Source organism: Chlorocebus sabaeus, chromosome 12 (assembly GCF_047675955.1).
Source record: "Chlorocebus sabaeus isolate Y175 chromosome 12, mChlSab1.0.hap1, whole genome shotgun sequence".
Lineage (NCBI taxonomy): Eukaryota > Metazoa > Chordata > Mammalia > Primates > Cercopithecidae > Chlorocebus > Chlorocebus sabaeus.
In genome coordinates, this window is record NC_132915.1 from 5,411,471 (window position 1) to 5,435,705 (window position 24,235).

Genomic DNA, 24,235 nt, shown 5'->3' on the forward strand with positions numbered 1-24,235 from the left:
TAGGGGTAGTGGGCAGTGGGAGGGAAGGAGGGCGATGGCACTTGCTTGGAGGCTGGGCCACTCGCCTGGGGTATACACGATGGGAGGCCGGCTGGCCTGGGTTTTTGGGCATGGACATGACACAGCTGTCGTCTCTCAGGTGCGTGGGCAGGTGGTCACCCTGGGCTAGGCGAGCACGCCTTTCTGGTCGCTCTCACCCGTAAGGTCTCCTCCCTGAGCCCCAGGGCCCTACACTTCTTTGCCACATGCAGCCCCCGCCCCCCTTGTTCCTCACCCCTCTGGAACATGCTGGTATGTTGGCCTCTGAGCCAGGAACTGGGTAGAGTGGGTGGCACACTGTGCTGGCCTCTGTCTAATTCTTACCATCACTGCCATCCTTGGGACTGGGGCTCTGACTGCTCAGCCCACGTCTCTCCCAGGAGTGAAGGATGAGCCAGCATCAGGCAGCAGGATGGACAGACTCCCTCTGCCCTTCATATGTGGTGGCTGGCGTGCCATCTGGAGTGGGAGGAGGTAGGAGCTGTGTGGGAGCTGCCTCCGCCGGCCCCAGCTGCTGTCACACATGCCCGCTGTGGCTCCCTGACGCCAGTACTTGTCTTGCCAGTGCAGACACTGTTCCTCAGAGACCAGGCTTTTTCTTATTTTGGTGAAGCAATTGAATCTTGGGTGCAGCTTGTTGCGTTTGCATGTGTGCAAACCATAGGCACATCACAGATGCACCTCCCAGGGCAGGGGCCCTCCCTTCAGGCCCACAGTCCCCATCGTTGTTGCTGTTGTTCTGCAGCATGAATGTCACCTGTGAGCTGAGTCTCTATCCTTCAGTGCCCCTGGGAGGCCCACCTGACAAGTATTTTGTCTCCTGATGCAGGCCTTTGGACAAGCACACACAAATCACAAGAAGGTGGCTGCTGACGGAGAGAGCCGGGAGGAGAGCCTGATCCAGGAGTCGGCCTCCAAGGAGCAGTACTACGTGCGGAAGGTGCTAGAGCTGCAGACGGAGCTGAAGCAGTTGCGCAACGTCCTCACCAACACGCAGTCGGAGAATGAACGCCTGGCCTCCGTGGCCCAGGAGCTGAAGGAGGTGAGGGGGTGAGGAGGGGCCTACTCTGTGGCTGCAATAGTGCCACCAGGGTCACATAGCAGGTGTGCCTGGTGGGTGGCTGGGCTGGGCTGGCCTCTGGGGATGCTGCAGCTGGCTGGGCTGTCTTGCTTTCCTTGTCTCATCCTCCACTGCCCATGTGGCAGAAGGGAGAGAGATGGACCCATGAGTTCCGCTGCATCTGGCTTGCTTCCATCTCACTAGTGAAGCAAGTCCCATGAGCAAGTCCAGAGCAGAGAGGTGGTCAGTCAGGGAGGGGTGCGGTTAGCCACTCGTGGAGGCTAAGGGCTGATGCCCGTGGGGCACTCCTCGTCATTGGACTCACCTCTGCCCTGGGAATGTTTTGTGTCATTCAGGGCCTGCATTATGCCCAACTGTAATAAGAACACAAACCCCAAATATTCCATGGAGACTCGAGGTAGGATGTGCGTGTCTGAGAATTAGGGGTGGAGACCACCGCCAGTAGCCCCAGCTGCCACACCCCTGCCTTGTGCACAGCAGAGTGCCTGCAGGAAGGGTCTGGGTGAGTGGTCCCTGGCACTAGAGCCTGTTGGAGTCCTGGGTACCCATGGACAGCCATGGGTACATGGCACAGGCGCGACATCTAGAAATGAAACTGTGGTATTCGTCCATGAGCTTGTGAACATGAAGTCAGAGGAACCAGCTTGGCCTTTGGGCCCTGACAGGCACAAAGGCCACAGGACCAGCTGCTCATGGTCCTGACACTTAGGCCCTGGAGTCAGGGAGGATTGGGGAGCCCAGGGGAACGATATGGCTAAAGCAGGATTTGGGAAGTTTGCTGTGGGGCGTGGAGCCTGTGCAGTTTGAGCCCACCAGGAGGAGGAGGGTCTTCCCCTGGGGCAGGTGGGGGGAAAGTCTCGCTGGCTTGAACAGGAGGCTCAGGGAAGGTTGAGTGAGCACCTGAGTGTCTTTCCTCACTGACTGGCACGTATTTTAATTGAGCCCTGCTGGGGCCTCGGTGTCTGTGAACCTGAGGATACAGCATGAGCAAAGCCTCATTCTCCTAAAAGGCATGTGGCAGATATCAGGGGAGAGCCGTACCCCGTGCCTGTCCCTGGGGCAGGGGCATGTTCACTGTGGGGCTGAGCCAAGGGCAGGAGGAGTGTCGGGAGAGTCCCGCAGGCCTGGGTGGGGCCCTGAAGGAGGCAGGGTCCAGCTTGGGTTTGGTGGTTACACGGGGAGTGGGCTGTGGGGACAAAAGTGGGGCTGAGATGTCTGTCATGGGGGCAAGAGGGGCCAATGCCCTCTGAGGAAGGATGAGGCCCCATCACCAAGATGAAGGTGGGTTGGTCCCTGGGTTCTGCATGTGGAGCTGGAAGTTGGCAAGTGAGCTGCAGTCCTCCTGGCCGTGGCCTTTGAGGGTCAGCCCCAGGTTCTCATTGGGAATGGCTGGAGGAGTGGAGCACCAGTCAGTTGGGAATGGGCTGATACTGACTTTGCCTTTCACTGAGCCTTGGGGCCTGGCCTAGGCTTATCTTTAGTCCTGGCCTCAGTTTCCCCGTCTGTAAACCGACAGTCTCTGAAGCCCCTTGTAGAGGATGCCCCACAGCTCCTTCACCCCACATTGTCGGAGCACTTGTGGACCCTTGTTCCTGCCACAGGAGCCCCACCCTCTGCAGCAGATAATCTTACTGGAGGTCAGCAGGGCATAGGCCCTGAGGGTGTGCAGTGATTAGGGCTGCTGCTGTTGGCTTAGCATGCCAGTACTGAAAGATACTGCCCTCGGTGCCAGCAGCGGTAGGAATGAGAGGTCAGAGATCGCTGAGGCCCTAGGGGTCCAGGGAGGAGCTTGGCTTGGTGTCAGGGTGGCGAGTCTCAGATTCTGAAGCGGCAGTACATGATCTCATTTCCTCCCACAAGGAGCCCTCTGGTCAGTGGGAGGAGGGGCTGTGTGGCTGGAGAGATGTATCCTTGGCTGCCCCAGCTGCCATCTGTCTGGCCCCTCTATTCCTGAAAAGCGTGTGCAGGTGCTTTCTCCCTAGCCCAGCACATTCCACTCCTTGTCTCTTCCAAGAGACCTGTCTCTGGTGGCAGAGGCCAAAGAGGGCTGGGTGGCCCTGCTGGCTTCAGGTGAGACTGGAAATGAGCACAGCAAGTTAAAGATGCTGCAGGTCTTGTGGGGAAGAGAGGATTTCTGTGGTTCTGTTTGTGCTTCAGGAGGAAATCCTGACACTCCCTGCACACCCCTCAGCCTTCCCTCTCTCTCCTGAGGGTCCCTGCCTGGGTCCCTGGGCATGCTGTGTCCCCCATGCGCATGTCCCTGCCCTGGCTTGCTGCAGAGCTGTAGGAACCATCCCAGGTCCTCACCTTGGGTACCTGGTTGGGGTGGAGCATCTGTAGGACTGACCTTGTCTCACCGCCACCAGTCCCAGCCGTGCACAACTCTTGTCTTCTGCTGCCTGCTGTTCTGCTGGTCTGAGCCACTGTGCCAAGCTCCTCCATGCTCCCCTACCCCCCAACGTGGCTTTGCCCAATCACTGCCCAAGGCTCACATCTCATGGGTCAGAAAGGGTACATTTGACGATAAAACAACCTTCATTGTATCCTTTGACCCACCACCCTGCTACCCTCAACAGCCCTTCCCCTTTTTCCTCCCTTGTGTCAACTGGTTGTCTGTCCACTTCCACACCCCAACATACCATGTGGACCTGTGAAACTTTACAGTAACAAACATACTTGACATGTGTTGGACAGTTCTGATTGCCTCAGACCTGGTCCTTCTGGTGACCCTACTGGTATCTTGTCAGATGTGAAGAAACAGAGGTTTGCAAGGTTCCACCATGTGCCTAAGGTGTCCTGGCTGGTAGGGGAGAGGTGCTTTTCAGATCTTGACTCTAATCGCTGTGTATGTGTGGGCCCCACATGTGGGCAGGTCCTCCAGCTTCTCTCCTGCTAGTGAGAGCATCTTTCCTGCCCGGGCCCCTGGCAGGTGGGGGAGCTTCTGAGGACTGACCTGGATGGGGCCTCAGTGGGGATGTGGCTCCATTTCCCAGATGGGGAATCAGAGGCCCAGAGAGCCACAGGAGGCCTGGAGTCAGAGCCAGGTCTCATACACACACCAAGATCTTTCTTCATATTTGCCCCAAGAAGGAGTAGGGTGAAGGGGCTGCCGTAGGCCGTCAAGGCAGAGATGAGAGTGTCCTGGGGTTGAGGTCTGGTGGGGACAGGAGAGACGGCAGCCGACCCCCTGCGGAGTGGCTCCTTGAAGCAGGCGGTTGTCACACCCTGCTTGCTGATGAGCTGTCTGAGGTGTGGGGATCCCACAGAAGGGGAGCTGAGATGGGACCCTGGTGGTCAGCTGCAGGCCTGTGCTCCCACCTCCTTCATCTGGGCTGCTCAGCCACACACAGCAGAGTTTGTCCCCTGTACTCCTTTGGGCTGACATCAGACAGGCTCACTGGGAGAAGGTGCTTACTTGAGGGAAAACTAAACCCCATGGCGACCAGTCAGCCTGTTTGAGCCCTTGGCAATTGGGCGTGTGCTGGATGGAGGTGCTACGTGGCAGGCCAGATGAGCCTGGCTGCCTACACCCAGTGGTGTGGGCATGAAAGCACAGTGTTTGTGTCCTACAGCATCAGCAGAGATGGTGCCATTGTCACCCACGGCATGGTATGGCCAGGCCAGCATTTGACACGGGTGTGCCTCTGTGTTCTGGGTTTGGCAATGGTGCAAGGCAGAACTCCTAGTACACCTTGCCTGGGCCAGGTGGTGAAGGACCCTGAGGACTCACATGGGCACTGCCAAGGGAACAGAAGTCTCGTGTGTGCCTCTGGGGGACCCTAATGCTATGAGGCATCCAGCCAGGCTCTCTGCTTCAGTCTTTAGTTGGGCATGTCACTATCTCTCTGCCCAGGCACATGGAAGCTTCTTGGCCCTCTCTTCCCACTGCCTGGAGCACCTTCTAGGTTTGTTGATCTTGACTGGCAGGCCTGGGAGAGTTGGTGGGACTTAGACCTTCCCCTCAGCTTCCACTCCGCCTGAGGAGCCAGCTGGGTGACCGCGTTGAATCAGGTGGCACATGTTTGCACACCTGTTGCAGACTGCTTGCTTGCCGGTTAGCAAGGAAAAAGCAGGAATTGGAGAAACTTTTCTGGCATAGAGGTGCCCAAGTGCCCAGCTGGGGTGTGGAGAGCCTGGGTGTGACTTGGCTTGTGTAGCTCCCCTAGGCACACTCGTGGGGGGCGCTGCACTCACTGCAGTCTCACTAACAGGAGAGAGGCTGGAGAGCCTGCCCCACTCCCCATCCACTCCTCATGTAGCCACTGTGGGGCCTGGCCCTGGTGGTGGCTCTGCTGGTGCAGCTTTCTCTCCCTTCATCCCAGCATGCAGCTTGCTCACTTTCTCCTCTGGTACGAGGCTTTGCCAGGCCTTCTCTTCCTCCCTGTATGGTATCTCTGTTTCTTTTGGCGTCAGCTTTCTGTCACTTACTTGGATCACTTACAATGAGAGGACTATGTCTGTGTCCATTTGCTGTAGATTTTAAGCGTAATCTTTGTGAATAGTAAGCATTTGTCAGTAGTACTTGCTGTATATCGCTGACTCTCTTCCCCTCTCTGTTGCATTCCTTTTTTCCTTTGTTTTGGGGAGGGATGTCCTATTTCATTTTGCTAACCCAGTATGACTGTTTTGTGTGTACTTGCGTGGGATCTTGGAATCTTGTCTATAAAGCATATTCCATTCAGATGAGCACACACATGGGACCAGGAGAAACCATAGCATGAGCCAAAGAGAACAGTGCAAGAGGTGGACGAAGCTGTGGGGCCCGCAAGATGGACAGGGCTTCTGGCTGAGAGTCCAGGAGGGCTTTGGAGCAGGGGTGGTGGTGTGGGGAGCCAGGCTTTTGCAGTTACCGGGAGGCAGCTGGGTCAGCAGAGTACAGGGAGGAGATAGAGAGTTTGTCGAGGGGATGATTTCGTCCCTGGGGGACACTGGCAATGTCTGGAGAGGAGATGGCTGTGTCTGGTGGGCAGAGGTCAGGGATATGCTAAACATGTAATGTACAGGCCAGCTCCCACCACAAAGAAGAAACATCCCTGAATGTTGCTAGGGCTGCGGCTGAGGGGCCCAGGTCCCTGGCTTATGGCAGCAAGTTGGAATTCTGCCTTGATTGCATCCTGTTCGCCCCAACCCTGCACAAGCCTCTCCCATGACATCTCTTGGCTCCTTATGGGCAACTTACAACCCGAACTAAATTTTAACAGCTTTATTGAGATGATTTATGTCTCATATAGTTCACCCACATAAGGTGTACAATTCAGTGTATTTTATTAGAGTCACATATATGTCCACCATTCCACAATCTTAGAACAGTTCATTGCTCCAAAAAGAAAACCCGTTTCAGTCACTCCCCATCCCCCTCCCCAGCTCCTGGCAGCCACTAACCTACTTTCTGTCTCTATGAATTTGCCTGTTCTGGACATTTCATGGAAATAGAATCATACAATGCGTGGCCTCTCGTGACAGGCCTTCTTTCACTCAGCAGAATGTGTTCACGGGTCATTCATGTTGTAGCATGTGTCAATACGTCATGCCTTATTGTGGCTGAACAACATTCCATTGTGGAGAGACCACATTTTGTTTATTCATTCGTCAGTCGATGAACACTTGGGCTGCTTCCACCTTTTGGCAAAATGAACGCTGCTGCTGTGAACATTTGTGGACCAGTTTCTCTGTGGGCATGTGTGCGTTTCTCTGGGGTAGACACTCTGTGTTTAACAGTTTCAGCACCTGTAGGCTGTTTGCCACAGCACTATACCATGTATATGCCCACCTGCACACTACTGTGTACATGCCCAATAATAGAGGGCAGGAACTACTTTTAACCCCATTTTAATGTAAAGATGAAGAAGCCAAGGGTTGGAGCAGGCAGTCACTTGTCAGGGGTTCCCAGCTGAGAAGGGCTGAGGGGATTTACTCTGGAAACTTTGTCGTCTGCCGTGCACTCTGGCACACTGCTCTGGGCTCCTTCTCCTCTCCAGGCAGTCACACTAGCACCTGCAAGCCTGGGCTCTTGAGTTCTGGCTGTGTGGCTAGCCATGGCGTGCCTGCCTGTTCTGAGCCCCTCTCGTGCCCTGTGGAGGCTGCTCACACCTGCCTTTCCCTCTCCCTCAACAGATCAACCAGAATGTGGAGATCCAGCGTGGCCGCCTGCGGGATGACATCAAGGAGTACAAATTCCGGGAAGCTCGCCTGCTGCAGGACTACTCGGAGCTGGAGGAGGAGAACATCAGCCTGCAGAAGCAAGTGTCTGTGCTCAGACAGAACCAGGCGAGTCTTGGGCCTGTGGGGTGGAGGTGGCACGCGGGTTAACTGGGCCTCGAGGCCTCTCCCTGTTGAGAAGGGTTCCCGTCTCATTCCGCACACCTGAGGCCCAGGGCCAGCTTTCCCACTGTGGAGGCAGAGGGTACACTTGGTGGGACCCAGACCCTCCAAAAGATAAAACTCTGGCTGCAGTGTTTGCTGACATTGGCCAGGCTGAGGTGTCCCAGCCAACAAAAATGAAAACAAAAATCTGAGAGGTGATGAAGAGGTTATACCAGAAAACCTCAGATTGGACTTTGAGACTCTTTCCCCCATCGCGTGCTGACCATGAGGCCTGCAGTATTCCTGTGTCTCTGCCTGTGACAGGGACGAGGAAGGTCTTCTCTGTGATGGGGATGAACAGACACCCCTCTGTCTCTTATGAGGTCTCAGAGGGACCCCTCTCTGACAGGGATGAGCAGGGTCTCTGCCTGTGACAGAGATGAATGAAGAGGGTCCCTTCTTTCTGTGATGTGACTAAATTATCACGTGCTCTGCTGTTCTGCTGCCACTCAAGGCCTGAACTTGCTCTTCTGTCTCTAAGAGCCACAATCCTGCATGGTGGGGAATGGGAGTCTTTTCTCTCAGGAAACCCCAAAACTTTCCCCAGAATGCCATGGATGTCTTCCTTGCTTTCCTCAAATCCTCTACCACCGAAATCCTCTGAGTCTCACCATCAGGGAATGTGGTATTTGTGCCCGGAGGAGGAACCTCATGTGTTTGTGCAGAGCTCCTAGCCTGGTCCCTCTGTGACAGCTCATGCACATGAACAGTCTTAGCCACTGTTTACATTGTAAGTACCATTTGGTCGTTGGTGCTGCTGTTGGCAGAGCCCAGTGCACAGTGGCCTTAGGAGAAGCGAAACTGAGGCTTGAGGCGACCCTGTCCTCGGGTTGGCGCTCACTGGAGTCTGACTCTCTCCCTGTCTGGGATTCCTCACCTCCCCACTTGTGTGCTGAGACCGAGGGCTCCACCCACCTCCTGTGAGCACACCTTGGATGTGGGAGTAGGTGCCCTTCCGACCCAAGACCGCAGAGATGTGCTCACCACTTCCTGTTACTGGTTTGTTTCTGATTTTTTTGCCCAAATATTATAGAAAAATAAATCGTTTTAGAAATTGCCCACAACTTCTGAACCTCCACATCAGGCATCATTTTCTATCTACTTTTGCCTTGTCCACCTGCAAATACGATTTTCATGGAGACAAGACTTTGATGTTGCTTTTCCCACCTACCTTCGAGCTCCTCCAGGTCTGGGTGTCATGTGCGTGTGGAGGTTTAGTGGCTGAGATGTTTTGCCTTGGGGGGAGTTTCTGTTCCTTCATTTTGAAATATGATTAGAAGTCATGATCACAGCACACATTGAAATGTATTTTTATGTATCTTAAGATATTTAGTTAACTGTTAATGTTAATTAAATAACTTTATAAAATTTTAAATCAGCATGCACTTGGTAATATTTGTGAATGACTTAATACAAGGTTGGCAGCCTTCTATGGGTGGATGTGTGTTGTTCTTGGTGCATCTCCACATGTACAGTCCTAGCTTGGGGCCACCTCAGACATTTGTGTTCCCCTTCCCATGTCTGCTGATCCCAACGGTGGGTGGGTTGGGCTGAGGGTTTCATTGTATTCGCATCTCATGCCCTGGAACCTTCTTAGCATCCACATCTCTGAGCAGGGGAAGTAGTCTTGGCCTGGACGGGCTCCCTCCCTTCCCAGGATGGCACTTCACCTGGCATTTCACCTTGTGCTTCATGGGTGGCTGGAGTTGGTGTGCTGGTGTGTTTTCTTCATTTATGGGGCCTAAAAGGAGCTTCCATGTTGCCTTGACGCAGGAGCGTTGACTTCTTTTCCCAGGTGGAGTTTGAGGGCCTCAAGCATGAGATCAAGCGTCTGGAGGAGGAGACTGAGTACCTCAACAGCCAGCTGGAGGATGCCATCCGCCTCAAGGAGATCTCAGAGCGGCAGCTGGAGGAGGCGCTGGAGACGCTGAAGACGGAGCGTGAGCAGAAGAACAGCCTGCGCAAGGAGCTGTCACACTACATGAGCATCAATGATTCCTTCTACACCAGCCACCTGCATGTCTCACTGGATGGCCTCAAGTTCAGTGACGATGCTGCTGAGCCCAACAACGATGCCGAGGCCCTGGTCAATGGCTTTGAGCACGGCAGCCTGGCCAAGCTGCCACTGGACAACAAGACCTCCACGCCCAAGAAGGAGGGCCTTGCACCGCCCTCCCCTAGTCTCGTCTCTGACCTACTCAGTGAGCTCAACATCTCTGAGATCCAGAAGCTGAAGCAGCAGCTTATGCAGGTGAGCAGGCAGCGGGGCCTTCGGCACACTGTGCCCACTCCAGCTCTGCAGGGCTCACTGAGCAGTGCCTACCTGACACTCAGCTGATGTTAACTTTCCCTTTTCCTTACATTGATTTTATCTCCTGCATCATTACCGTAAATGGAACTCCAGGAGCACACATAGAAGAGTCCCAGAGAAGTGGTTTCCTGGCACTACAGCACCCACATTGCTCCCCTGTTACCTACATGGTGTCAGGGTGAAGTGATGAGACACTGGCCCCACATGTGATCCCTGCACACAGGCCAGGTGTCAGAGGGGCCCACCAAGGTCATACATGGGCTCATCTCCTGGGACGTGGACCCTGTTGATCCAAGGCAACAGAGTCCCGTCCTCTGAAGCAGAGGACTAGGGCACTAATATTCCCGACTACACACCCAGCCAGCCTAGAGCTCCACTTTCTGAGCCCAGATCCCCTGTAACATGAGTGGGGAAAGAGCCTGCGTTGAGGGTGACCACCATTACTGGTGACGGGCAGTGTTCTGAGGGCCCAGCATGAGTTCCATCCTTTCCACACCCTGTGTGTCTCTGTCCACCTCACTGACAGCATGGCCAAGGAACCTGGGGCTCACAGCCTGCCCTGACATGGGGTGGGATGTCACTGGGCCATCCTGGGGGTCCTCCAAACTCTCGGAGTCCATAGCAACTGACATGGTGTCCTGCTGCCTGTGCCTTTGCAGATGGAGCGGGAAAAGGCGGGCCTGCTAGCGACGCTGCAGGACACACAGAAGCAGCTGGAGCACACGCGGGGATCCCTGTCAGAACAGCAGGAGAAGGTGACCCGCCTCACAGAGAATCTGAGTGCCCTGCGGCGCCTGCAGGCCGGCAAGGAGCGGCAGACGGCCCTGGACAACGAGAAGGACCGTGACAGCCATGAGGACGGCGACTACTACGAGGTGGACATCAACGGGCCCGAGATCTTGGCCTGCAAGTACCATGTGGCCGTGGCTGAGGCTGGTGAGCTCCGTGAGCAGCTCAAGGCGCTGCGCAGTACGCACGAGGCTCGTGAGGCCCAGCACGCCGAGGAGAAGGGCCGCTACGAGGCTGAGGGCCAGGCGCTCATGGAGAAGGTCTCTCTGCTGGAGAAGGCCAGCCGCCAGGACCGCGAGCTACTGGCCCGGCTGGAGAAGGAGCTGAAGAAGGTGAGCGATGTCGCTGGTGAGACGCAGGGCAGCCTGAGTGTGGCCCAGGATGAGCTGGTGACCTTCAGTGAGGAGCTGGCCAATCTCTACCACCATGTATGCATGTGCAACAATGAGACGCCCAACCGTGTCATGCTGGACTACTACCGCGAGGGCCAGGGCGGGGCCGGCCGCACCAGCCCCGGGGGCCGCACCAGCCCCGAGGGGCGCGGCCGCCGCTCACCCATCCTCCTGCCCAAGGGCCTGCTGGCTCCTGAGGCGGGCCGAGCCGATGGCGGGAGCGGGGACAGCAGCCCCTCGCCTGGCTCCTCACTGCCGTCACCCCTGAGTGACCCACGCCGGGAGCCCATGAACATCTACAACCTGATTGCTATCATCCGCGACCAGATCAAGCACCTGCAGGCAGCCGTGGACCGCACCACGGAGCTGTCACGCCAGCGCATTGCCTCTCAGGAGCTGGGCCCCGCCGTGGACAAGGACAAGGAGGCGCTCATGGAGGAGATCCTCAAGCTGAAGTCGCTGCTCAGCACCAAGCGGGAGCAGATCACCACGCTGCGCACTGTGCTTAAGGCCAACAAGCAGGTGAGGCACCAGGCGGCAGGGCCACTTGTCACCCACTGCTGGCCTAAGGGTGTTTCCCCTTGGCCTCCTTCCTCCCCCTGCCACGGGGCCCCCCAGGCCTGCGTCACCACCAGGCAAAGCCAGCCCTTAGTAGCCTGGCCGCCTGCCCTCCCCTGCTCAGGGCCCCCAGCTGGGAGGGTGGAGCGGGCAGGTGGGCATGAGGGCCCCTCAGCAGAGCTGCTCAGCCAGTGAGAAATGCCGCTGCCATTCACGCACTGTGACTGCCTCATAGTGCTTCCTGATGCTGGCGGGAAAACGTGTGAGAGCCATAGTCTGAGCTGTGGAGAGTGATTGTGGGGCTTCGTGAGGGTCCTGTAGGCAGGTTTGGGGGCAGTCCCTCCTCTGCCAGTCAGAATCAGCAGGTGGGACTCCCCATGGCGTAGCTGCTGGAGTCCATCCCCAGGGTTTGTCAGAGGGAGGGGCCTCCCAGGAGCTCTCTTCCCAGGCACCGCCACTGCTTCAGACCAGGGCTCCCCATCCTACTCCCAGAGCACCTCTAGGCTGACTTCACGCCTCTCACTTTTCTACCCTACACATCTGTACCCCAGACAGCCGAGGTGGCCCTTGCCAACCTGAAGAGCAAGTATGAGAATGAGAAGGCCATGGTTACGGAGACCATGATGAAGCTGCGCAATGAGCTCAAGGCCCTCAAGGAGGACGCAGCCACCTTCTCCTCGCTGCGTGCCATGTTTGCCACCAGGTAACCGTGCTGCTGTCGGGCCCTCCCCTTCCCTGAGGCCAGCTGTCCTCAGCACTTGCCTCTGCAACCCTTAGCCTCTCACTGCCTTATACTGAGGCCTGCAACCCTGCCTAGTCAGTGGCTGCGCCCAGCTCCATTGGGGCCAACATGGTACAAGGTTGGGGAAGCATGGCCCCTGGCACATCTCTGGCATACTGGTGCTCAAGTTGGTGACAAGAAAGGGAAGGGTGAGGCGATATGGTGGCCACATGGGGTTGGGGGTCCCCAGCTGCTGCACCTCAGTGTCCTCCGAGGTCACGCAAGCAGGTGCTGGAGCGTAGCGCATGCCTGACAGGTGACCGCATGTGGCTGGGGATAGCAGAGTGTGTGTGATCCTTTTTCTGTTCCTTTCATACCTAGCCCAGCCCCCAGGAGCCTGGTTCTGTGGCGCTGATTCGATTTTGTTGTGAATGAAAGCGCAGCAGGCCCAGGCTTGCCTCTGCTTTGCATATATGGAGACTGAGGGCAGAGGGGCTGAGGAGAGCAGACCCTGGAGTGGATGGGCCAGAGTTGCGGAGCTTCAGGGGGTGCTTGGGCTCCCACCCCTTGGATCCAACATTTCCAGGGACTTACTTGGGGCCAACAGGTGACAGAGGAGTCCTGGCCTTTTCTCTCATGAGGTATTCGCCCCCAAGAACTTGGCCATATGGCACAAGTGTGCATTTATGTTTGTAGATTCAGAAGGAAGATTACCCTCCTGGCTGGAGCAGGTCACTGCTGGGGTCCACAGTTCGGGTCCCACCTCTGTGCATAGCCCTGTACCTCTGCGTCATTGTGACCACTGGGTACTCACCTCCCATCCTCCACTTTGCCAATCTGGGGAAGGTGAGGAGAGGGCCTTGGGGCTTGGAGGAGACCAGCTTTCCTTCCTCCTCTGTGGGGGGGCTCTTAGTAGTGGGCTCTGGGTGGGCTGCCCCTGGTGGGTGCACACCCCTCCCTGGCTGGGAGTCAGACCCCAAGGCTGGGAATCGAGGCTCCCTAGGTGTTCACAGGCCTCTGTGGGGCAGGTCCTGGTTCCAGCATCTTCCCAGGTGCCCCCTGACAGGTGCCCCCTTCTGTCTTTCATCTTCCAGAGATGGGTAGCGCCACCTGCTGGGTCCTATTGGGATAGCACCATGGGGCCAGCCCTGCGTGGGGGGCAGCCAGGCCCACCATGGGCACAGCAGATAACCTAGATGTTTCCTTTTTGTGGGTGAGCAAGCTGAGGATCTGAGCTGGACAGGGTGGGAACTGCACATAGGGCCTGCTTCTCTCAAGCCTGGTGCCAGGCACTCCCAGTTTCTCAGTATCCCTGCAGGCCCTGCCAGGGCGGGGTACAGACTAGGAAGAAGCCCAGAGTTTCTTTGGAAGCGTCTTGTCTTCCTGGGGCTTGGGAAAAAATTCCACAGTTTCTCAGCATCTGGCATGTAAACCCTACCTTTTAAAATCTGTTTTATTTTAAAACCTAACTTTTCAGATGGAGCCAAGATTTTGAACCTACAAGGATCACAGCTCAGTGTGTGTCCTCAAAAGGGTGGGCAGCAGAGTCCTTGGAGAGGGTGCTATCCCAGGGCCGGTTTCTGGCAGGTGGGGACAGGCAGGGTGGGGTGCGTGTGGGCAGGGTGGGGCTGCGCTCAGTGCCTGCACAGCCTTACCACCCTGGGAGCCCCGGGGTTTAACCCGCCCTGTGTCTCTACCAAGCCCCACCCATATGGGACATGTGGAAGAAGGGCATCCAGGGACAGACGGTACCCTCCCACAGTTCCGCACCGGGTTTTGGGATGAAGCTATCGATGGCGTCCACACACATGGTTCCTTGGCTCCGGCCAGTGCTCAGCACAGGCTGACGAAGCATCGACCTTGGGAACAAGCCCAGTCCTGCTTAGGTTTACGTCCACACCCTAGAAGCCATGGCTTCTCCATGTCTTGATGCCACCTCGAGGCCTTTTAAGTGGGGAGCGCACCTCCTAGAAGCAGCCCAGTCACTGAGGGGCGTAGCCTCTCTGTAAGCACTACATGCTGCTGAGTGAGCACAGCAGCCCTCCCCACAAAACCACAAAACTCAAGAAAGCCTCATAGGGCAGCCCTGCCTGGTCCAAGCCTCCCTCTCACCCTTATCAGGGATTTGTCCGAGCAAAGCCTGTGCTAAAATAAGCCAGAATAATTCTCCCCCACCCCCACCCTCCAGTCCAGAGGCCACACCGAAGGATGGCTCTGGTACAGGCCTGTCAAAGGGCTGCGCAGCCTAGCCCTGCCCTGCCCTGCCCTCCTCTGCTCGGCTCTGCCCACCCCTCAGTCATGTTTTTGGTACCCACAGGTGTGACGAGTACATCACACAGCTGGATGAGATGCAGCGGCAGCTGGCGGCCGCCGAGGACGAGAAGAAGACGCTGAACTCGCTGCTGCGCATGGCCATCCAGCAGAAGCTGGCGCTGACCCAGCGGCTGGAGCTGCTCGAGCTGGACCATGAGCAGACCCGGCGTGGCCGCGCCAAAGCTGCCCCGAAGGCCAAGCCAGCCACCCCGAGCGTAAGTCACGCCTGCGCCTGCGCCAGCGACAGGGCCGAGGGCACCGGGCTGGCCAACCAGGTGTTCTGCAGCGAGAAGCACAGCATTTACTGTGATTAGGGGCTGTGGGGCGCCGCACGCTGCAGCTAACATCTGCTTCACCTCAACTAACCCAGCAGCAGCGGGACAGCGGCGCTAGGTCAATCTTAACGTGACTAATGCACAGAGGGTAGGATTCTAGCCGAGGTGCCATGGGGCGTGTGCATCAGCAGGACACTTGTGAGAGCTTTGTGTCGCTTCTCACTCCTCAAAGCCCCCTCAGGAGCACCCAGTCCTCAGCTGCTCTCGTAGGTGGGGGTCAGAGGTGGGGATAGAGCTGCACATTCTTGCAGCAGATGTGTGATAAAAGCATCTTCTAAGCCCTGGGCACCCTTGGGGAAACCCAAGGGAAGGAGTCCTGGTCCTGCTCCCTCAGCACCCAAATGGGGCAGAACCTGAGTTGAAACTTGCATGTTCCTCGCATGTGTCTAATGTCAGCGCTAGAAAGCAGTTTTAGGAGGTTCCAGCTTGCAGTATAGGTACTGCTTCAGAGGACGGCTCTGCACTTGGCATAGTTTCACGGAAAGGATTACGTTGTAGTTTATGCACTATCTCACTGCAAATCATATTCAGGACAAGTGCAGAATTTCTTCCCCAAGCCCAGAGAAGAGCAGCCCTGAGCCCCTGTATTCTGCTTGCCAGACACACATGGCACAGACACAGCTGACCATAACCCAGGAATCCAGAGCTCGGTTTTACATTTCTGAGATCAGGATGCTTGTCTAGTGGCCTGTGAGGTGACAAATGGGCAAGGCCCAAGGCCCCAGGTTTTCATTTTTCATGAGAAAAGCTGTCCAAGTGCCTGGCCAGACCTTGGTCCTCAGTGCAGAACCTGTCCTTTTGTACTTGGGGTGACCCCAGCAGCCAATTATCTGGCTGTCCTTAGGGGGTTCAGTCCCAAAGACATGGGGCTTTGAAAACCCTAGCCTGAAGTCTGAGCCACCAGGGGCTTGGCTGGGTTGGACACCCACAGTTGTAGCCAGAGCCTAGCCTGGTGCTGGGAAAGCTTTGCATGGGGCCAGGTCCAATTGTCAGGATTCACAGGTAGGAGATGTTTAGGTCTCTTTATTTAGTGCAATTTGGGGAATGGCAACAGAGAAAGAGGAAAGGTAGCTGTAGGGCTCTCCCATTTCCAGAGGCTCCATCCACGCCAGAGCTTTGGCATCAGGCCGCCTGCCTTCCCACATTCTGAGCAGAACTTTTCTCAGTATTTTTCTCCCAATCACCCCGTGGAACCAGCTGGACCTGAGGCTGCAGTCTTCTCTCCTGCAGGCTGCTTGCCTTGTCTCTCATGCGGAAGAGGCATTCGAGTTACCTGGTGAGAGACTGTGTTGCCCCCTCCCACAGCTGTCTACCCTGCGTGCTCTTCCCTTTGGTGCCGAGTATGTCTCGGTCCTCTCCAGACTCCAGGACAGGCCCATGTTATGTTCCCTGCGTGTTCATCCTGGGCCCAGATCCCCCTGCCCCAGCAAGACTCGCAGTGGGATGACTGTTGGCATGCTCACCCTGCACGTGCTTTGCCCTCTCCTTGCAAGCCTGGCACACAGCTTCTCTCCATACTCCTAAGGGGCTTTGCAGACACTCAAGCCACTGGGCTCCCCCTAACATATGCAGGTCTTCTCTTCTGCCAACTAACGTGCTCGCACCCTCCCAGCACGTGGAGAGCTTCAGTTGTCAGATAAACAGGAAGCGACTGATGACCGCTTTCTAACGCTCTCTTTTCTCCCGTTTTCAGCTGTAGAGTAGCTGCCAGGAGGACTTGGCCACCCGGCCCTGTCACACTGCAGCCCCCTCCCCTTCCCTCTCATGGCCCACAAGGAGGAAGGAAGGGCAACCTAAAAGCCCACTTAGAAACTTTTTGGATATACCACTGCAATTCTTTTCAAAATAGCATTCCCCAAGTTTTTAATGGGAGGAAAAAAAGCTTTAATGTTGAGCATGCTGCGAGCTGCTGCGTGAAAAGGCCTCTGTATGGGCTGAAGACCCTTCTTCCCTGGCTGCCAGGCTCGCCAGGAGCCCGCTGGAAATGCCCGCCACGGGGCTCCTTGTTACACATGTTCTTTTTTTATCCGATCAACCTGTGCACTTTTGATATTTTGATATTATATTTGCTTCCTTAATTCCTCGCATAGAGACGGTCTCAGGTGCCGTGGCCTATGCTCGTGGTCCTGTAGCTGTCCGCCTCAGCTCCCACCGTGTTTGTCTGGTGTCAGCACGAGGCAGAGCTGTGTGCTCCGTAGCGTGTAGCTTTAGACTCGGAGATGAGTGCTTTGACCCAGCGAGGAGCCCGGCTACGTGTATCCACGCTGTGGTTCAGCAGCCTTTAGATCATACGGCATTGTGGTTCATGTTTGAAATTACAGATTTTAAATGCCATGTTCATTAAGAAATCCAGGGTATTCAGATTCTGGGGTTTTTCATATTGTATTATTATTATTCTTAGGAATAGTTCAATGTAACAAGAAGAAAACTTGACCTTTGCTCTGGTTAAAACAGTAATAGGCACTTGAAAAAAAAAGATAAATTATTGAATGAGTAGTATTACCTACAAATTCCAGAATTTTCTGGGTTTTAGGACATTGTGAAGCATGACTGATTAACAGAATTTTATACAACTGTACCAATAAAATTCCAAATTGGAATTGTTTTGTTACTCTGGTTGTTGTGCCAAATTGTGGTACACTTAGAAAATTCCACAGTCGTCGATTTTTAGGGTGTTCTCTTTCAACACCTTTTTGTTAGTAATCATTGCCAGTAGTGCCTTCATCAGTTAAGGGAGGTGTCCCAGCGTAGATCATTCTTGAAAGCGAGCAGGGAAGAGCTAGTGGGCATGCCGAAGGCCAGCGTAGACAGCAGGTGAGGCAGGCGCTCCTCACACCCAGACCTGGGCATCTTCATTGAGGGAAATAAAACAGTCATTGTGCAAAATTCTGTTAGTCAGTGATTCTTTACTTGCAAATTCAGGGGCTTAGAAAATGAAAGCAAACACAAAACCTTGAGTGTGCTTTGGGAACCAAATGGACCTTCTGGGACAAGCTGAGCAAGCTGTATGAACGCCACGTTTGTGAAGAGCTGAGGGTGTCAGGAGGGCCGACGCTCTGTTGGCATGCGCAGTAGGGGACGAGGGTTAGCCATAGTATTCTTTGCAAATGTGAAAGCGAGACATTATATCTTCTCTTGCTTGGTGTAACTAATCACTGTTAATTTCAGGAAACAGAACTCATTAAAACTCCTTAGTAAACCAGGTCTACATCCTGTTTTGTTTGCTGAGTGAGGTTCGTGGGAGTGGTCAAATTGGTACTCTTGGAGGAAGAAAAACTGTCCTTCCTTCTCCAAAAAAGGAAAAATTATAATAATATAAATGACAAAAATAAAAGAATTCTGTTTCCTGGAATAAGCATTTCTTATTCCTAGTTGTAGGGACTCCTATTTTTACCTTCCGTTACAGTGTTGATTCATAAGAAATATTGTTACATTTGAGATAACTTCATCTGTATGGGGTATTTATTTGCAACGATGTCTGAGTACTGTATTTTTTCTGTGCATTACCTTAGTGTCAGAATGTTGGTCTTTATTTTAAAGTCATATGCATGTTCTCCTGCCAAGGAACCTTTACACAGACCCAAACAAAAAAATAGTAATAATTAAATGCCTTCTATTTCTGAGAAAATGAGGCAGAGCATGGAAAAGGAATAGGAAAGAGAAATTAATTGAGATTTTCAGGACACAGACATATGATGTGAATGCCTACAAAGCCAGTGCGCATAGGAACAGTGGGCCTGGGTAAAGAGTCACATTGGTAGGACCAATAAAGAATAATAAAAAGACAAAGCGCATGTTTGTTCTCTGTGGTTGTTCTGACTCCGTGCTCCAGATGACTGTGGTTTAAGCAAGGCACAGCGATTCCACTGCCTCAGACAACAACAGCAATAAAGCCAGCCTAGCAGGTAACCCTGGTAGTGGGAGCTGGAAGCAGTCTGGGGTCCACCTTCAGGAGAGGGGGGAGGGGTCACGTATATGTGGGGAGGCTGTCACTCCATCCCTGAAGCAGGAATGTGTTCAAGGACCCAGAAGATGAGGGTAGGGAAAGGGTAGAGTTGGTGTCTGGGTGCCTGTGCCAATCAAATACATCACGAGGCAGAAGTGAGCCAGGCCACACTGGGCCATGTGACATTTGTGGAAGTGGAGGGCACAGACAGTGCCCCCTGGACAGAGGCCTGCCCCCAGCGTCCTGACGCCTTATGCCTCTGTCCTCCTCAAGGGTCTTCTGAGGTGCAACATCAGGTTTGAAGCCACAGCAGCGTGGTGGTGAGAACACATCATGTGTACATAGACCGAAACAAGGAGTAGCCTGTGCCATCCTGATGAGGAGGCAGGGATTCAGATGACGTAGAATCCTTTGCTGTCTAAACTCTCACTCTCTGAACCCAGGAATCACATTTGTCTGTAGGAATATATACAAACATACAGTGGGCATGTTCATGTGATTGCTTGTGGGTGTGAAAAGGGGACAGTGTCTAATCAAGGGGACAGTAAATACCAGGGCACACTCCTGCCACCTCCTCATCTGACTGCCTCACTCAGGCCTATGTGGCTTCACTCATGTATGGCTTCCCTCTGGAAAGCCATCGCAGGCTAGAGTCTCGCTGCCATGCCACTTCCCCAGGACCCCGCCATCTGACTGAAGTCTCACTGCCATACCACCCTTCCTCGTCTCACTGTCACTGCGGAACCTCCAGCCTTCGGTGATACTCGTCTGCTTTAGTAGCAGCTGTTGGGACTTGTTTTCTGTTTAAACCATTCTTTCTGATGGAGTAAAAGAGGCAGTTGTCCAACTCCTGGAAAAGGTTGAAAAGAAAGCCCTCGACTGATCTAGAAGACCCTCAAGGAGAAGGGAGGTCTAAGGTGTCAGGGCCCTGTGGGGCAGGCTCCTTTCCAGGGACAGTGTCTGTGCCTTCCACTCCCACACTGGTGCATGGCCCAGTGTGGCCTAGCTCGCTTCTGCCTGGTGGTGTATTTGATTGGCACAGGCATCCAGACACTGAGTCTGCCCTCCCCCATCCTCATCTTCTGGGTCCTTGAACACAGTCTTCAGTTTCAAGGATGGAGCAGCAGCCTCTGGAGTGGGTGGGGTCTCAGGAGTTTGCAGAGGGGGACAGTCCATGCTGAAAGGCCTTCTGCTCAGCCTTGCCTCTGGGAGAGGGTGGTCTCCATTTCCTCTGCATCTTCCACCTCCCTGCAGTGTTTTCACCCCTACTTCCCGGCAAATTACTAGAGCTGGAAACAACAGCATGGGCTTGAGAGCTGGACTGATGATTGAATCACCACCATTTGGTAACTGGCTGCCTTAGCTCTCTGAGCGTCAACTTCCCTATCTGTTAGGTGGGGACAAAATAGTGCCTCTTGTATAGGTGGTTGTGAAGCTTCATCAAGCCCTTGGTACCAGCATGCAGCAGGTACTCAGTTGATGATTGGTGCTAATATGGTTCTTACTGTCATCATCATCACCAGTGCTTTGGACACAGGCCATGGGTCTAGGTCTTTGTCCTGTGGGGAATATAATTTTAAGTCAGATTACTAACAGTGTGATTTGCATCCAGGAAAGTGTGCACATCCTAATACACAGAACAAATTTGCACACAGCGAACACAGCTGTGTAACTAGTATACCCCTACCCTCAGGTATGCTTTTTAGGAAGTATTTATCCTTCAGCAGCACAAATTAATAGGGTGTCTGCTAGTCCTGGTGAGTCACTGGGCTGCCTTCTTCCCACAAAGCCTCCCAGGAGAACAGACATCCCACATCAGGTTTGCTTCTTCAAAGTTTTTGTGAAGTATAGCACACATACTTTAAAGTGCAAATAAAAGTGTCCACTGGCTGACTGGATTTTTGCAAACTGAATACTGTCACACTGTGTAGCCAGCACTCAGAGGAAAGGCAAGTGGGGATATCCCCCAGAAGTCCTGATGTTTTCTGCACCCCCTCCTCTCAGGGCTAATCCTTGACTCTGACAACGCAGGTCACTTTTGCCTATTTCTGTACTTGTAAATGGAAGCATACAATAGACACATGGAGCTTTGATAGATTTTCTTAACAGAAAACTGCATTGATTTAGTACACCATGATCCAACTGTGCGTTTAGAGGTATCTCATTTTAGATTCAAAGACACAAAGAAGAGTAAAAGGATGGAAAAAGATACGCCATACAACAGTAACCCAAGAAGAGTACAGGTGGCCGCTATGCTAATGTTGGACCAAATTGACTTTAAGGCAAAAATTATTATGCAAGGCAAAGGAGGACATCATGTAACGATAAGAGTCAATTCACCAGGAAGATACAACAACCATAAACATACATGCACCAAACAGGAACCCCAAAATGTATGAAGCAAAAGTTGGCCAAATTAAAGGGAGAAATAGTTCAACAATAGCGGGTGGGAGTTTCAATACCCCACTTTTAATAATGGCTAGAAAAACAAGACAAGATCAGAAAAGAAATAGAATACTTGAACAGGACTATAAGACAGCTAGACCTAGCAGACATCTATAAAACACTCCAAACAGAATACATATTAAATGCATATGTAACGTTCTCCAGTCTAGAACCCATTTTAAGCGACAAGTCGCAAATGTAAGAAGATTGGAATTATACTAGTTATATTCTCCAGTGACAGTGGAATAAAGTTAGAAATAACAATGAAATTTGGAAAAGTTATAAATATGTGGAAATAAAACAACATACTTCCTAATAAACAGTGAGTCAAAGAAGATATCATACAAAAGGTAAAGAGATCTGAAATCAATAACCCAACCTCCCAACCTTAAAAAACTAGAAAAAGAGAAACAGCCCAAAGCAGGCAGTAAGAGGGAAATAGTAAAGATTACACCACCAATAAATGAAATAGGGAATGGGGGAAAATGGCAAAAATCAGCAAAACCACAAGTTGTTTCTTTGAAAAGATAAACAAAACTGACAGACCTTTAGGTAGAACAAGAAAAAAAGTTACTAAAATAAAAAATGAAATTGTGACATTACTGATTTTGCAGAAATATTAAGGAGTACAAGAATATAATGAACAATTACATAGCAACAATATGGGATCATCTAAACCCAAAGCAAGTAGAGGGGAGGAACTAGTAAAGATTAGAGTGTGGATATAAATGAAATAGAAAACCTGGAGAGAAAACCAACCCAAAAGTTGTTTCCTTAAAATGATAAACAGCCAGTGGCAAACCTTTATCTAGACTGTTGAAGAAAAACAGATGATCAAATTACTAAATCAAGAATGACAGTGGGAACATTAATAATGACCTTACAGAAAGAAAAAGGATTATGAGAAACCATAACAATGCTAAAAAACATAGGCACACTTGATGAAATGCCAAATCACTAGAATCACACAGACTCCCAAAACTGACTCTAAAGGAAATAAATAATAGGCATATAACAAAAGACTGATTCAGTAATCAAAAATCTTCCAACAGGAATTTCAGTTTCTGGCCTGGTATGTAAGGTGCTTAGAATTCATTACTCCATCCTAACAAGGGAAAAGCTAAACAGGAAAAACAACTTGTTAAAGATCCATCAGAGAAGTGAGCTCACAGGCCAAACCACTATACCCAAAGTTGAGAAGACTCAGATACAGAGGACTCTGTGGAGTGAAGAACCTATTACTGGAGACTGTAAGAAGGGCCATCTTTGTTATGAAGTGGCAAAGAACTTGGCTGAATTGTGTTTGTGCTCTAGTGTTTTGCGGCAGGTAGCCCTGTGAGTGATTAGATCTTTAGCTGGAGCTATTTTTTTTGTTTTTTTGTTTTTGTTTTTAGATGGAGCCTCGCTCTGCCACCCAGGCTGGAGTGCAGTGGCACGATCTCGGCTCACTGCAAGCTTAGATCTTTAGCTGGAGCTATTTCTGAGCAAACTGTTGAAGAGGCAGCCTGGTTCCTTTCAATTGTTTATAGTAAAATGAGAGAAGAAAGATAATTTAGAATTGTTGATCAAAAGGGAAGCAGAACTCAAAAATTTGGAAAACTCAGCATATCCATATTGGAAAAATTGAAAAACCTTGTTCAAGAGGAAAGGGTCTGGCCAAGTAACTCTTTGATGAGGTGATTAGTATGGATTGACCATCTCAGTGAAAGCCAGGTGTTAAGAGAAAGATTGGTCTGCCATCTATAAACAGAAGCAAGGACCTAATTTCCAAGGCAATGGAAGAATGACCCCAAAGACATTTCTGAGATCATCAGAGCTACCCATCCCATCACGGGCCCTGAGTGCAAAGATGTGGGGGCATGGCTATCTTCCCCCAGAATTAAAAGGATGCCCCAAGAGAGCAATGGGGCCGAGGCAGAGAATCACTGCAGGGGAAGGGTCACTACAGAGGGCCCCCACTAGGCCCAAGAGTCCAGAGACCAGTAGAGCCACCAGTGGGAGTTTCCAGGGGAGCCTCAGATGCATGACCCAGGCACAGAGCTACTGTGAAGGTAGGAGCAAGGCACAAGCACATGGCTGCCTCAGGGGCAGGGCCACCCAAAGCCACAGGGCAGGGCTGCTATCACATTGTGTCCTGAAGGTGGCACTATCACCTTAGTGGGCCTGGAGGGCAGAACATTGAGCCAGTGATTATTCTCAAGCCTTAAGATTCCATGTTGTTTCCTCTGTTGGGTTTCAGAGTTACTTGGGACCAGTCACTGTTTTCTTCTTTCCTGTTTCTCCCTTTTAAAATGGAAATGTCTACCCTATGCCCGTCCCACCGTTGTCTTTTGGAAGCACAGAACATGTTTGTTTCACAGCTAGAGAACATTGTGCCTCACAATGAATCATACTTTCAGTCTCACCTATATCTGATTTAGATGAAACTCTGAACTGGAGACTTTGGAGTTGGTGCTGGAATGTTTTAAGAGTTTGGGGGCTGTTAGGATGGAATTAATGTATTTTGCTTGTGACAGACATGAATTTGAGGGGAGCATGAGTGGAATGCTAGGAGTCTAAATGTGTTCCCTCAAAATTCATATGTTGAAATTCTAACCCTGAAAGTGCTGGGATTACAAAGTGGAGCCTTTAGGTGGTGATTAGGTCATGAGGTCAGAGCTGTCGTGATGAGAAAAGTGCCTTTATCTAAAAACGACAGCAACAACAGAAACAAAACAAAACCTACAGAGTGTGCTCTTCCCTTCCACCATCTGAAGTTACAGTGAAAAGATGACTTTCTCTGCCCCAAGGAGTGAGCTAGGTCTGCTGGCACCTTGATTTTGGATTTCCCATCCTCCAGAAATGCTAGAAATAAACTTCTGGGCTGGGCACATTGGCTCATGCCTGTAATCCCAGCACTGTGGGAGGCCGAGGTGGGCGGATCACGAGGTCAGGAGATCGAG

The 24,235-nt window shown here is 52.5% G+C and overlaps 1 protein-coding gene across 2 annotated transcripts in view; it reads left to right on the plus strand.

The window, feature by feature from the left end:
• The window catches only part of BICD2 (BICD cargo adaptor 2), a 48,972-nt gene extending 30,276 nt beyond the window's left edge, over nt 1-18,696 (plus strand). Inside the window, exons 2-8 of one of the 2 annotated variants that reach the window (XM_007969764.3) lie at nt 869-1,081; nt 7,235-7,387; nt 9,279-9,734; nt 10,454-11,497; nt 12,085-12,236; nt 14,572-14,782; nt 16,596-18,696. In XM_007969764.3, coding sequence (XP_007967955.2) covers nt 869-1,081; nt 7,235-7,387; nt 9,279-9,734; nt 10,454-11,497; nt 12,085-12,236; nt 14,572-14,782; nt 16,596-16,601 — 2,235 coding nt within the window. In that variant the 3' untranslated portion in view covers nt 16,602-18,696. Of the gene's footprint in view, nt 1-868; nt 1,082-7,234; nt 7,388-9,278; nt 9,735-10,453; nt 11,498-12,084; nt 12,237-14,571 lie in introns of both variants that reach the window. The other variant, XM_007969763.3, reaches the window with a different exon arrangement.
• The last annotated feature ends 5,539 nt before the right edge of the window (nt 18,697-24,235 follow it).